Genomic DNA, 14,247 nt, shown 5'->3' on the forward strand with positions numbered 1-14,247 from the left:
CATGGGACGGCAGTTACAGACTGACACTGTGACCCTCCAGTTTCCTCTGTCCCTGAGAGCGTGAATCATTTTGACTTGATGACCAAACGGGGGGACACAGCAAAGAAAGGTGTGAAGTTGTCTTTCCTTCCCTCGAGCTTAGCACGGGCTGCAGAGAGCCCCACGCCAGGACGGACAGGGCCCAGCGGCGGTTCAAGGGCTAACCTCCGTTTCAACGTCCCCTAGAATCCAATGTGTGCTGTATGAAACTTGTAAGCAAACGTCTACAGTAACCAGTAATTACAGCAAATCAGGGTGATCGTTGTCTCTGAATACCGTCACATCTCAGAGATGCAATAAGTGATCAAACATTCAGAGCACTTTTAAAAAATCCCTACAATAGGCAATTTTGCTTTGGTCTTTAAAATTCCTGGTTTGGCATCCTATGGAAACAGCATGAAGCCAATTACACCTGAAAAGGTCAACTTTACTTAAGGACACCCTGGGATTTCAATCCTCTCTTACCAACATCAAAGGGACACAACAACTTGCAAACAAAACCATAACAGCGTTATGTGCGATGTGCCCAGGTCCACACACACACACGCAGCCTGGGAGGAAGGGAAGCCGCGCTGGAGGGCACCTCAGGGGTCCTCTACATGGAACAGGCTTGTCCTGCCCCTCTGTCCCGAACCCCCCAAATTTATCAACGTTGGAAGTGTGAGGATCCCACGTCACTGCGGGGGGCGGGGAGGAGAGTGTGAAAGAGGGGCGCCTGAGTAGCGTAGTTGTTAAGCGGCTGCCTTCGGCTCAGGGCGCGATCCCGACATTCCAGGATCGAGTCCCACATTGGGCTCCTCTGCTGGGAGCCTGCTTCTTCCTCTCCCACTCCCCTGCTGTGTTCCCTCTCTCGCTGGCTGTCTCTCTCTGTCAAATACATAAAATCTTTACCAAAAAAAAAAAAAAGTGTGAAAGAGTGACGTCACCGAAGAGAGAAGGGGAACCGTATGCCTGATTTCACATAGCTGGTCGAGTGAGGGAGTTTCTGAGCCAGGTCCCCCCTTCCTAGCCTCGCCGGCCTCCCCAACAGGGACCACCTACATCCAGAGAAGAAACAGCATGTGTGGTCTGTATCATAAAGAACCCAACTCTGCTTCTTCACAAGAGAAAGGTTCTTCCTAAAAAATAAAGATGTTCTTTATCGTTAATATACCGAATTTTTATAATACTTCTGAGATCTACTGAGCGCTAAGGGGGCTGTAAGATAAAGGGCAAACTGCAGACACGTTGGCAACCATGGGCAGCTCACACACAAACCGTCTTTGCAAATGGCCCTGAGCACTTGTGTGTTTCCCCACGTCTTGAGAGTCAACCACCTGGAAGTCAGTGCCAGGGTGGGGGGGGCCCCCTCCCGAAAGGCCCATGAGACACCATGTTACTTACAGGAGGCAGAGACACCTGCCCCGTGATTTCGGGTGGACGCATGCTCCCCGAGTCTTCTCCCGGCCCTTCTGGCTCCCCAGACGGGTACGGCGGGGGCGGGTACGGTGGATACTCCTCCAGGTACACTTCCAGCAAATGGGGCGCCTGCGCATTTGGTTCTTCCACACTGTTCGGGAAATCCGGGCTGCTGTCCGGGACTCCTTCAGGCACATAATCAAGGGCCGGGGAAAGGGCTGGCATGTCACTGTTCTCGGAGCTGGCGCTCCCCACTTCCTCTGGGGACACTGGCTCAGGAACCAGACACACCGCCTCCTTCTCTGGCTCCATGTGTAGATACGGATTCTGGATTTCTACTGGGCTTTCGGAGTCGGCCGTCACTGGAGTCGGCTTGGACGGATACGAAGGGACGGAGATGGTCTCCATGGCAGCGATGGTGGTCCTCTGGTACAAAAGTTTCTGGATGTTTGGCCCATTCGGACCCTCTGGCTCTGTGATCGAGCTCCGTTTCTTGAGTGGCCGCGGCGCATTGGACAGTTTCTTCCGTAGGGCTTCTAGGTCAGCGTCGCTCTGGTTTCGGTAGGGGTTGGACAAGAAGGGCAGCAGTTTGGTCGGGCTCAGTGGCCGAGGGATTCTTTCGTTCTCGTGGCTCTCCTGCCCTGAAGACACGGGCTCCGCGTCGGGCTCAGGACTGCCGGGCTTGCCCTGGCCGCTGGAGTACACGTTCTCTGGGGGCTGCTGCTGGTTCTGGGTCGCGGCAATCACCGGCTTGCCATAGACTAATTGGAAACAGAATCAAAGCCCTGATTAGGATTAAATCAAACCGGCAAGTAACAGACATAGGGTGCAATAATTAAAGCCGTCTTTAATTTCACAGTTACTACAGAGCACCCAACCCGACTAACTTTTAAAAAACAACAAAGGACAAAGCAAGGCTTCCATCTCTGCACAGTAAACTTCTCGGAGAAGGAAAACCCTCACTGATGGGATGCGCGCCGTNGGCCCAGACGGTTTTCCTGGGGAATTCTACCAAACATTCAAAGAAGAAATAATACCTATTCTCCTAAAGCTATTTCAAAAAATAGAAACAGAAGGAAAGCTACCAAACTCATTCTATGAGGCTAATATTACCTTGATCCCCAAACCAGGCAAAGACCCCCTCAAAAAGGAGAATTACAGACCGATTTCTCTAATGAATATGGATGCCAAAATCCTCAACAAGATCCTTGCTAATAGAATCCAACAGTACATTAAAAGGATTATCCATCATGACCAAGTGGGATTCATACCTGGGATGCAAGCATGGTTCAACACTCGCAAATCAATCAATGTGATACATCATATCAACAAGAAAAGACTCAAGAACCATATGATCCTCTCAATTGATGCAGAAAAAGCATTTGACAAAATACAGCATCCTTTCCTGATTAAAACCCTTCAGAGTGTAGGAATAGAGGGTACATTTCTCAATCTCATAAAAGCCATCTATGAAAAGCCTACTGCAAGCATTATTCTCAATGGGGAAAAGCTGGAAGCCTTTCCCTTAAGATCAGGAACACGACAAGGATGCCCACTCTCGCCACTATTATTCAACATAGTACTAGAAGTCCTTGCAACAGCAATCAGAAGACAAAAAGGGATCAAAGGTATCCAAATCGGCAAAGAAGAAGTCAAACTGTCTCTCTTTGCAGATGACATGATACTCTATATGGAAAACCCAAAGGAATCCACTCCCAAACTATTAGAAGTTATAGAACAATTCAGTAAGGTGGCAGGATACAAAATCAATGCCCAGAAATCAGTTGCATTTCTATACACGAATAACGAGACTGAAGAAAGAGAAATTAGGGAATCCATCCCATTTACAATAACACCAAAAACCATGCGTTACCTTGGAATTAACTTAACCAGAGACGTAAAGGACCTATATGCTAGAAACTATAGATCACTTTTGAAAGATATTGAGGAAGACATAAAAAGATGGAAAAATATTCCATGCTCATGGATTGGAAGAATTAACATAGTTAAAATGTCCATACTACCCAGAGCAATCTACACTTTCAATGCTATCCCGATCAAAATACCGAGGACATTTTTCAAAGAACTGGAACAAATAGTCCTTAAATTTGTATGGAACCAGAAAAGGCCCCGAATCTCCAAGGAACTGTTGAAAAGGAAAAACAAAGCTGGGGGCATCACAATGCCGGATTTCGAGCTGTACTACAAAGCTGTGATCACAAAGACAGCATGGTACTGGCACAAAAACAGACACATCGACCAATGGAACAGAATAGAGAACCCAGAAATGGACCCTCGGCTCTTTGGGCAACTAATCTTTGATAAAGCAGGAAAAAACATCCGGTGGAAAAAAGACAGTCTCTTCAATAAATGGTGCTGGGAAAATTGGACAGCTACATGCAAAAGAATGAAACTTGACCACTCTCTCACACCATACACAAAAATAAACTCCAAATGGATGAAAGACCTCAATGTGAGACAGGAATCCATCAAAATTCTAGAGGAGAACATAGGCAACAACTTCTATGACATCGGCCAGAGCAACCTTTTTCACGACACATCTCCAAAGGCAAGAGAAATAAAAGATAAAATGAACTTATGGGACTTTATCAGGATAAAGAGCTTCTGCACAGCCAAGGAAACAGTCAAAAAAACTAAGAGACAGCCCACGGAATGGGAGAATATATTTGCAAAGGACACCACAGATAAAGGACTGGTATCCAAGATCTACAAAGAACTTCTCAAACTCAATACACGAGAAACAAATAAACAAATCATAAAATGGGCAGAAGATATGAACAGACACTTTTCCAATGAAGACATACAAATGGCTAACAGACACATGAAAAAATGTTCAAAATCATTAGCCATCAGGGAAATTCAAATCAAAACCACACTGAGATACCACCTTACGCCAGTTAGAATGGCAAAGATAGACAAGGCAAGAAACAACAATTGTTGGAGAGGATGTGGAGAAAGGGGATCCCTCCTACATTGTTGGTGGGAATGCAAGTTGGTACAGCCACTCTGGAAAACAGTGTGGAGGTCCCTTAAAAAGTTAAAAATTGAACTACCCTATGACCCAGCCATTGCACTACTGGGTGTTTACCCCAAAGATACAGACGTAGTAAAGAGAAGGGCCATATGCACCCCAATGTTCATAGCTGCATTGTCCACAATAGCCAAATCATGGAAGGAGCCGAGATGCCCTTCAACAGATGACTGGATTAAGAAGCTGTGGTCCATATATACAATGGAATATTACTCAGCTATCAGAAAGAACGAATTCTCAACATTTGCTGCAACATGGACGGCACTGGAGGAGATAATGCTAAGTGAAATAAGTCAAGCAGAGAAAGACAATTATCATATGATTTCTCTCATCTATGGAACATAAGAACTAGGATGATCGGTAGGGGAAGAAAGGGATAAAGAAAAGGGGGGTAATCAGAAGGGGGAATGAAACATGAGAGACTATGGACTATGAGAAACAAACTGAAGACTTCAGAGGGGAGGGGATGGGGGAATGGGATAGACTGGTGATGGGTAGTAAGGAGGGCACGTATTGCATGGTGCACTGGGTGTTATACGCAACTAATGAAGCATCAAACTTTACATCGGAATCCGGGGATGTACTGTATGGTGATTAACATAATATAATAAAAAAAAAGAAAAGAAAATGCTGTAATTATAACCGTAAAGAATCACCAGCTGTGGCATACAAACTTAACATGTCAAAATACGAGAACAACGTAAAAAACCAATGGAAACAGGCAGTCCTTTCCTGCTTCCAGGTTAAAAGTAAATAGGCACCACCCTCTCTTTCATATGTCTCCAAAATTAAATCAATGGGGGAAATCGTATTTAGTTTACAACATTAAGAACCAAAACTATTGCTTTGGTATTTACCAGTATTTACCAAAACTATTCCCCTTATCATTCTAATTCTATCAAAACTATCCAATTACCAAATTACTGCATCAGCAGTTCTCAATGAAGCCAAGAGTCGGCCATGGCCAAGTGTACAAATTCTTTGTTGGGGACATTTCAGGGCACAATTACGTGCGGATTTCATAACCAGAAAGCCAATTTTAGGGGCGCCTGGGTGGTGCAGTCGTTAAGCGTCTGCCTTTGGCTCAGGGCATGATCCCGGCGTTCTGGGATCAAGCCCCACACCAGCCCCCCCCCCCGGGAGCCTGCTTCTTCCTCTCCCACTCCCCCTGCTTGTGTTCCCTTTCTCGCTCCTCTCTCTCTCTCAAATAAATAAAATCTTTAAAAAAAAAAAAAAAAGAAAGAAAGAAAGCCAATTTTATTCAATTAAAACCAGGTGAACTTGATTCTAGTTTTATAAAACGAATGACTCTTAGAAAGAACCCAACAAATGACCAGATGGTAAGTCTTTCTAAGCTTTTATATCTAACCAGCAGCTGTGTCCTCATGAGAACTTAAAATACAGCGGAGAGCATGATCTTTACAAACACACGGGGCAGCTGACCCGTCGTCTGCCGCCAGGAGCACCTGGTGAAGCCCGCGGGGAGGACAGAGCGTGGCCCGCGGGGAGGACAGAGCGTGGCACGCCGTGGGGACCCGCGTGCCNGTGCTCCTCTCACGAGGAGCTCCCAGGGAGCAGGGAACCAAGGCACGCAGCGGCCACAGCACAGAAGGCTGCGTCTGCACTGCAGGTCTTCTCCACCCATGGTGGTCACTTATTACTACCTGACATAGAGCAGAAACCTGTTTCAACTCCCAGGTACGAAGAGAAGCCGCAATTCAACAGAACCCTTAGAACGAAAGCATCCGCCAACACATGTCACATTGCTGTCGCTGGACAGATGACGGCTCTGGCGCAGGACCTGGCCACATCGTGCGCCAATGGAACAGGGACCCAGAAGCTTACCGGTCGAGAAGTGTGGCCCTCGGGAGTGTGTCTTGGTCAGCGCGCTCTGTACCGCCTGCTGGAAGTTCTTCCCGGGAGCCTGATGCTGCGTGTACATGGAGTATATGGAGCTTGCTGCCACGGTCTGGGGTTTTCGGAAGGGCGGTAGAGGGGTGTCTTTGGAAGGCTGAGGAGTGAAGGGCCGGACGGCGGCGGCAGGGGGGCTCTCTTGCTTCCCAGCCAGAGACAGGGCCTGGCCCTGGCCAGCTGAGGGTGCGCCGGGGGACACCATGACCCTCTGTTGCTGCCCCGTTTTCGCTTTGTTTCCCACGGATGCGATAGCTGCCGACGACTGCTGAGTGCTCCCATCCGGCTTCCCGTCGGATGCTAGCTGATTAGTTGGCCCAAAATAAGGCAAATTAATCTGTTTTGGTTTTGACGGAACAGGAGGTGGGACTTTAGCCACATTTTTATTTGCGGCCTGAAACACACACACACACAAAGCAGTTAAAACACCATCCAAATGGGTACACGGCACGTTCTAGATAACTGAATTTCGCAAATATAAGTGTATGCTGAGAACATCAGCTCTACATTTTCAAGTCATTAAAAACTTGTGCAGATCTCTGCACTAAACTACATTTAATAAGGAACCTGAGGAAGGCGCTATGATTCCCGCCCCCGCACGCCTCTTCCTCCTCGCCACTGCCCATGCGGCAGCCTGGAGCGCCCGCTCAGACACTTCACTGCTGTTTCACATACTCACAGGCCCCAATAACCCAAAATCATCCTTGCTCACGAGAACATCACACCACTGTGGTCAAAACACCTANCCGGGGGGGGGGGGGGGGGGGGCGCCTGGGTGGCTCAGTCGTTAAGAGTCTGCCTTCAGCTCAGGTCATGATCCCAGGGTTCTGGGATCGAGCCCCACATTGGGCTCCCTGCTCAGCAGGAAACCTGCTTCTTCCTCTCCACTCCCCCTGCTTGTGTTCCCTTTCTCGCTCCTCTCTCTCTGTCAAATAAATAAAATCTTTAAAAAAAAAAACAAAAACAAAAACAAAACCTAACTGGGAGCACGCCACCATCCCCCACTGGTCAAAGGCTGGGATCCTAACGGGCACAGAAGATTCACCATCATATCGCTACGACACAACCTTGGCTCCAGACTCTGAAGACACAAGGCTGCCGAGTGGCACGAACACGACGTGCTTCGGTGCACTCCTAGTTTTCAGAGAATCACACGAAATGGGAGCCAGCAGCGAGTATGGCAGCCCTTCCCCAGTACAGTGTGAGAACACAAACACACTCGAGCTGCAGGATTCAGAATGACAGAATTCTGTTTTCGAATCTTTCAGAAATACTGTGGTTTTTCCTGCTCTCCCTCAGCACGCCACTGTCTCTCTCTTCTATAGAGCATGCACAGAATGACCACGGCAAGTTAAACTGAGCTACTCTTAGCACCTGAGCATCCCGCAAGATGTCCTCACTGCTCTGGTTTTTCCTCAGAGCCCCAAAGGGGGACGGGGCAGCAGACTGGTCCACTGTGTCAAACATCGAAAAGGGGCGCACTTTCTTCTCCTTCTCCCTCAGAGGAACCTCTCCATCATCAGCTGAAGACAGAAAAAAAGCACATGGATATTCAAGCCGTTTGCAGTAAGACTTCTTTTTCACATATAAGTTTCTCTCTCCTCAATCCCTTTGAAACCCCGCACCCGTGACATGCTTCCCTATTTTTGATGAAGCTGACTGGAGAACAGCCCGGGTGCTACAACGCTAGTACTTTAACCCCACAGCTAAACAAAGGTGTTCTGGAAATGAACACTGGCCCCAGGTTTAGCACACTAGAAAAGAAACTGAAGAAGACTGTGGGGACACCTGGGTGGCACAGATGGTTAAGCGTCCGACCCTTGCTTTTGGCTCAGGTCATGATCTCAAGGTCGTGAGATCAATCCCTACATCGGGCTCAGGCCTGCTTGAGATTCTCTCTCTCCCTCTGCCGCTCCCACTCAAATAAATCTTTTTTTTTTTTTTTTAAGATTNTTTTAAATTTTATTTATTTATTTGACAGAGATAGAGACAGCCAGCGAGAGAGGGAACACAAGCAGGGGGAGTGGGAGAGGAAGAAGCAGGCTCATAGTGGAGGAGCCTGATGTGGGGCGATCCCATAACGCCGGGATCACGCCCTGAGCCGAAGGCAGACGCTTAACCGCTGTGCCACCCAGGCGCCCCCCACTCAAATAAATCTTAAAAAAAAGAAAAAAGAAAGAAAGAAAAGAAAAAGAGTGCAGAGCGTCTCTCAGATGCCAGAACAGAACCCCACCTTGGTCCGGGGCACCTCCTGAGCTCGCAGGCGCCGAGGCTTGGCTCGTGGAAATATCTGCACTTGGGGGGCTCCAGTCAGGGCCGAGCGGATGGATTTTAGAGCCTAGAATGCAGAAAAACAACCAAGTAACCTGGCATTCTAAAGAGATTTCTAATGGTTCCTTTTGCTGCAAAGTTTAATCTCTGAAAACAGCTTGAAATTTCAGACTCATAACCATCCCATTAAACTTATGTAGAAAATGCTAGATTTTAGATTTCTTTTTTTTTTTTTAAAGATTTTATTTATTTATTCGACAGAGATAGAGACAGCCAGCGAGAGAGGGAACACAAGCAGAGGGAATGGGAGAGGAAGAAGCAGGCTCATAGCGGAGGAGCCTGATGTGGGGCTCGATCCCACAACGCCAGGATCACGCCCTGAGCTGAAGGCAGACGCTTAACCGCTGTGCCACCCAGGCGCCCCCTAGATTTTAGATTTCTAATTTAAACTTACTGAAACACATTTAAGATTAATTGTAGTAAACAGAAAATCTGCTAGAACCAGCAAGGACACCCTGCTTCTCACTGGTATGAAACTACCACCGTCACAGCCAGAAAGCAACTCCCAACTTCGCAGACCGAGGGCTCCAAGGCGCATCTTACACACCAGTGACGCACACACAACAAAGAAGCAAATTGTGGACTTTGACGAGTCTTCCACAGATCAGTGTGCTCTGCGTGGGTTTTCTCTACACAGATACGGAAGCGTCAAAGGCGCAGCTCTGTCCTAATACGAGCAAAACAGAAGCAGTTCTTTCTCCAGTGAAACCCAGACCGAGTGGGACTCTGTTGCCTCACACTGCTAATTAAATACTCGCAACTGTAAAGTTAGCCATCTTTTGCACGTGACAGTGGCTAGGGAAAAGAGACAATACCGCTGCTATTTCTTCTTGCAGGGGTCTGAATGAGGACGTCTTCATCCCACTTTTCCTACAAGTCCCATCACGAAACCCTGGCTCGCACCTCCCTGCGCGCTGAAGACAACACAGACGCAAAGACCACACAGACGCAAAGACCATGAACACCAGGCGCCTCTGTTATTGTCACTGTGAGCTTCCAGAAGCTTTACCTTTATTGGACAAAGTGCTAGCAAGCAAAGCCTCACGCATAAGCACGTATGCACAGCGAGCACCACCGATCAGCAGAACGCACTCGCCACGTCGCCTTCCGTAAAGATGGCACCACTACCACGTCTGCAGTATTTTTACCCAAAAGGAAAAGGGGTCGAGTTATGAACAGCAGATCAAGATGTCCTCATTAACAAGAAGGAATTCAAAACAATCTTCATTGCAGAAATACTATATTTCATCTCATTTCCCAAGCAGAACTGCATTATTTAGGGTTAAGAAACATATCACTGCGCTAGCAAAAACCACAAGGAGATTCTCAGGATTTACACATGAACGAGGGATAGGAACACATTTTTTAAAAACCCGAACCTGGGGTAAATGATGGTGAGGACGGGGAGAATACGCTGTGAGAGGGGCTGGAAGTGACCCGTTTTACCTTTAGTCTGGGAGGCGGCCCCAGATCGCATGTTGGGCAGCGTGTGTACTTTCAGCGGCCCTTCCGGAGCCTGCATGGCCAAGGAGCCGTCCGGCAGAGCTGGCTTCACCAGAAGTTCGGGCCTCGAGGGGACGCGGGGCATCGTGGACGACTGGATGTAGGGGCCCACCGCGGCCACGCGACTGGGCGCCGGCAGCCCTTGCGGGGGCAGGTTTCCATCCAATGAGACCTGAGGGAGAGGCACAGGTCCTTCAGCATGACGAGTCCGACTGCATCCAACTCAGAAAAGGCCGTGACACTTTCTAATTTGTAAAAATCAGCACTTTCAGGGTCTCACCCCGCAGCGTACTAGAGACACCCCAGACCAGCTGCCCGGCAGCAGCGGTGGCCCTCGCTCTGTCCGGGGCAGGAGGCCCTCTGCCCGGAGGGCACCCGGGCGCGGCTCCAGAGGCGGTGGCCCACGTGACCCAGGGGGCCCACGTGACCCAGGGGGCTGCTGGCGACCACTCACCGGGAGGCTCTCCTTCTGCTGCAGCGCCGCCTTCTTCTTCCACAGCCGGTCGCGCAGCTCATTAACACGCTTGTCCATGACCGCCACCTCTGAATTGCGCTGATTCAGACACTCCCGCTGCTGCTGCAGCTTGGCATTCTGCTCCTGGTTCAGTTTGTTTCGTAACTGAATAAAATGGGGGGGGGTAGCCAAGGAGCAGGAAGAAAAATTTCTCAGATAATCACATGCTTGACTATTACATAATTTCTAAAAACGTAAGGTCCCTCCACCCCTCCACCTTATGGTTTAAAGCTGTCAGCCCACCAGCTGTGGTTGTAAGGAATGCCTCCAATTTCCTGTGTCAGGGGCTCTGAAGTTTATTCTGGGCTCTCTGGGGTTTGGGATCCCCTCCCTCCTCGACCCCACCGCCCCGCTTTAAGGAAAAGAAACTGAAATCCTGCACTCGCAGCCGCTTCCAGGGCGACTGTGCCCCTAGAGCGGGCCGCACCTGCAGCTCCTTGTAGAGCCGGTCGAGCTCGGCTGCGGCGGACCGGCTGTCGTGACGGCCGTCCATCCTGCCATTCTTGAGCATCTCCAGCTGTCTGGTCAGCTCCTCCACTTTGGACACGGCCAGAACGAGCTCCCTCTGCTTTTGCTGGAACAAACTATTCATTTGCTCAATCTCCTCCACTAGAATGAGAACAAGAAAAGCAACAACAGTTGAAAAGAAAAACAAGAATGGAGCATCCCAGGCAACGGGGCTTTACAACAAACTTCCTAACAAAAAGTACAGACGTTTTTCAGAAATGTTCTAGAACCAACCTATTTCTTTTACAAGCAACTGAAATCAACAGAGACATTTCTAAATGTCTGTGCCTCCCTCTGAATATATCTCTAGCAGAATTTGTGTTATGAGTATCATTAAGCTCCGAATTTTGGAAACAATGAAATTTATTTAGAACTTTTAATCTCAGTTTTATAGTGGTAGAGGGAGCTGTTAAATCACAAAAATTTTAATTAAAATGGCATTGTAACTGACGGGCCAATTATAGGAATAAAAAATCCTTGCCTTCATCAAATTTTCAGTCAGAAAGTACTTAGAGGAAAAAAAAAAAAACCCTACTAGTACATTTTTCCAAAGGTAACTTAAAAGGCTTGTGTGAAACACCCAGCAGCTAAGGGCAACCCTTTCGGGTCCCCTCCCTGTTTAGGAGCTTTGTACGCTCAATAAACTTTGCTGCCCACCAAAAAAAAAAATAATGAAACAGGCAGCGGCTAAATTCAATTCACAAGAACCAACAGCGTCAAAACTGTAGGGAATTAAGCTTTGAAAAAGCTTGCTTTTAAAGTTGCCTACACACACAGCCTCAGCTGTCAGCACGCAAGACTGTAAGCACCCCGCTTACCCGTGCCCTCCACACACCCCCCACTGCACCTGTGTCCCCCCACACACCTGCACCCACCCTGCACCCGCACCCCCATCTCCCCACAGCCCCCCACCGCGGTCCCCCTTCCCCGNCGTCCCCCTTCCCCGTTCGTTGCCCCCCCCCACACCCGACTCACCCAGTCGGCCATTGCTGAGCCTCTTCTGCTCCACGTGGCCCTTCAGGGCGCGCACCTTCTTCAGCTTAGCCTCCTGGCTCTCGGCCATCTCCTTCAGCCTCCTGAGCTTCTCCTGCTCAGCAGCTTGTTGCTGCTGACGCTGATCTTGCTGTTTCAGAAACTTTAAGCGCTGTTCCTAAAGATGGAAGCCATCGTCAGGCACAGCCTTTTCACCAAGCGCATCATAGCCCCGGACGGAGCCGAGCACAGCCCGAGAGGGCTGTTCCCAGTGGTTCTTACCCAGAGGCCAACAGTGATCCCACAGCTAGTTCCCACGAACTGCAGCTATGAATTTAGGACGAGCTCATGCAGAAACGCGAGGCGCTCACTATAAAGGCGGCCTGGGAGTCTGATGTGGACTCACACCCAAGCTCTGCCGCTTACTGGCTCTGAGACGGCAAACTGCATGCACACCCCCTCACCAAGGACACGGGTCGCCTTCTTCGGCTAAAAACAGGGTGATCGAGAGCCTTGTGGGGCCACGGTGAGGAGTAAATGAAATGTGGAGTGTGCACCTCCTTGCACAGAACCTTACACAGCTAGCACACACTAGGCACACACGCTTAGTGAAGGGCTGATAAGCCACTCGGGCTTCAGGAACCTATGATGTAACACTTTGTTTCTAGTATACTGAAGTTTTTAACTAAAAGTGAGTAACAGAGGAGCGCCTGGGTGGCTCAGTCAGTTAAGCATCTGTCCTCTGCTCAGGTCATGATTCCAGGGTCCTGGGATCGAGCCCTGTGTTGGGATTCTTGCTCAGTGGAGAGCCTGCTTCTCCCTCTCCCTTGTGCTCCCCCTGCTCATGCATGTGCTCTCTCTCTCTCTCAAATGAATAAAATCTTCAAAAAAAAAAAAAAAGTAACAGAGCCACACAATTTATAATCAAGAATATATATTCGTATATATATAAAGAAAAATAAACTTCTTAGATTAACATGCCTGAAAACAAATAACACAAGAATAGTTTCAACAGAAGACCCTGAAGTTAAAGATGTAGTCTATTACTCCGCCTTTTTATTCCAATTTATGTCCCTGGTATTCAAGAAATGATGCATCAGCATCGCTTGGAAGCTAGTCAGAAATGCACAATCTCTGACTCCAACCCATACCTACTGAACCAGAACATGCATTTTAACACAACCCCCAGGGGATTCATTCACATGCACATTTAAGTTTGAGAAACCATGCTACACCTGATTTTGAAAATGCTGGCGCCCAGTGTCAGAGACAGAAAGGGACCCACGGGAACCCCCTTGAGTGTTCCGTGGAGGGCCACAGGGTGTGCTGCCGGGGACCCTGCACCAAAGGTCTACCCTGGCTCCGGTGAACTTACAGTCACCATGGCCGTGGTCAGCTGCAGACACAGAGTGTTCAGACCAGGGACAGCGGCTGAAAGCCAGCCCCGCCGTACTTGTTTGTACGTCACACAGTCACCCATGAATTCACAATTGTGGCTACTTTTGTGCCACGACTGTGATGCTGAGAAGCCTGCAAAGGCCACAGTATTGACCACCGGCCTTTATGGAGGAAGTGTGATGACATCCTAGTTAGACCAGAGCCTACGGCTGGCAGGAGAAACAACAGGGAGACTGGTGCGGACGGTAATGGAGAGGCTTCTCCTATTTTACCTGTTTGAGGCCGGGATGAGGAGTAGTCTGTGGGGGCAGGATGTCCCCAGTAAAGGCAAGCAGCCTATTATCGGTGCCACACAGCAGAAGGGGACAGTGTTGGCACTGGTTGCCTTTATAAGCCCTTCTTGCTGCAGTAACAATTCAGGACGAGGCTAGCCCAGGGCAGAACCTACCAGCAGAGTCGAAGGGCTCTTTATGCCTTTCCTATTTTCCTGATACACAACATTATGTGGTTAATTTTGATCAGAACCAGGGGTCAGGAGATCTGGTGCAACTGGGATGACCTAAGGATTTCTACAAAATGTGGCGGTAAAGAGAAGAAAGGGCCACAACGCAGGTAACCTGTG

General features: G+C 48.8%; 1 protein-coding gene across 2 annotated transcripts in view; it reads right to left on the reverse strand.

Moving 5' to 3' along the window:
* Positions 1–14,247, reverse strand: part of TP53BP2 (tumor protein p53 binding protein 2) — a 37,430-nt gene that overhangs the window by 10,815 nt on the left and 12,368 nt on the right. Inside the window, exons 5-12 of one of the 2 annotated variants that reach the window (XM_034666589.1) lie at positions 12,231–12,405; positions 11,176–11,357; positions 10,689–10,853; positions 10,178–10,406; positions 8,634–8,738; positions 7,775–7,923; positions 6,335–6,794; positions 1,423–2,198 (exon numbers count right to left, since the gene is read on the reverse strand). In XM_034666589.1, coding sequence (XP_034522480.1) covers positions 1,423–2,198; positions 6,335–6,794; positions 7,775–7,923; positions 8,634–8,738; positions 10,178–10,406; positions 10,689–10,853; positions 11,176–11,357; positions 12,231–12,405 — 2,241 coding nt within the window. The remainder of the gene's footprint in view (positions 1–1,422; positions 2,199–6,334; positions 6,795–7,774; positions 7,924–8,633; positions 8,739–10,177; positions 10,407–10,688; positions 10,854–11,175; positions 11,358–12,230; positions 12,406–14,247) is intronic. The other variant, XM_034666590.1, reaches the window with a different exon arrangement.

This window comes from Ailuropoda melanoleuca, chromosome 8 (assembly GCF_002007445.2).
Source record: "Ailuropoda melanoleuca isolate Jingjing chromosome 8, ASM200744v2, whole genome shotgun sequence".
Lineage (NCBI taxonomy): Eukaryota > Metazoa > Chordata > Mammalia > Carnivora > Ursidae > Ailuropoda > Ailuropoda melanoleuca.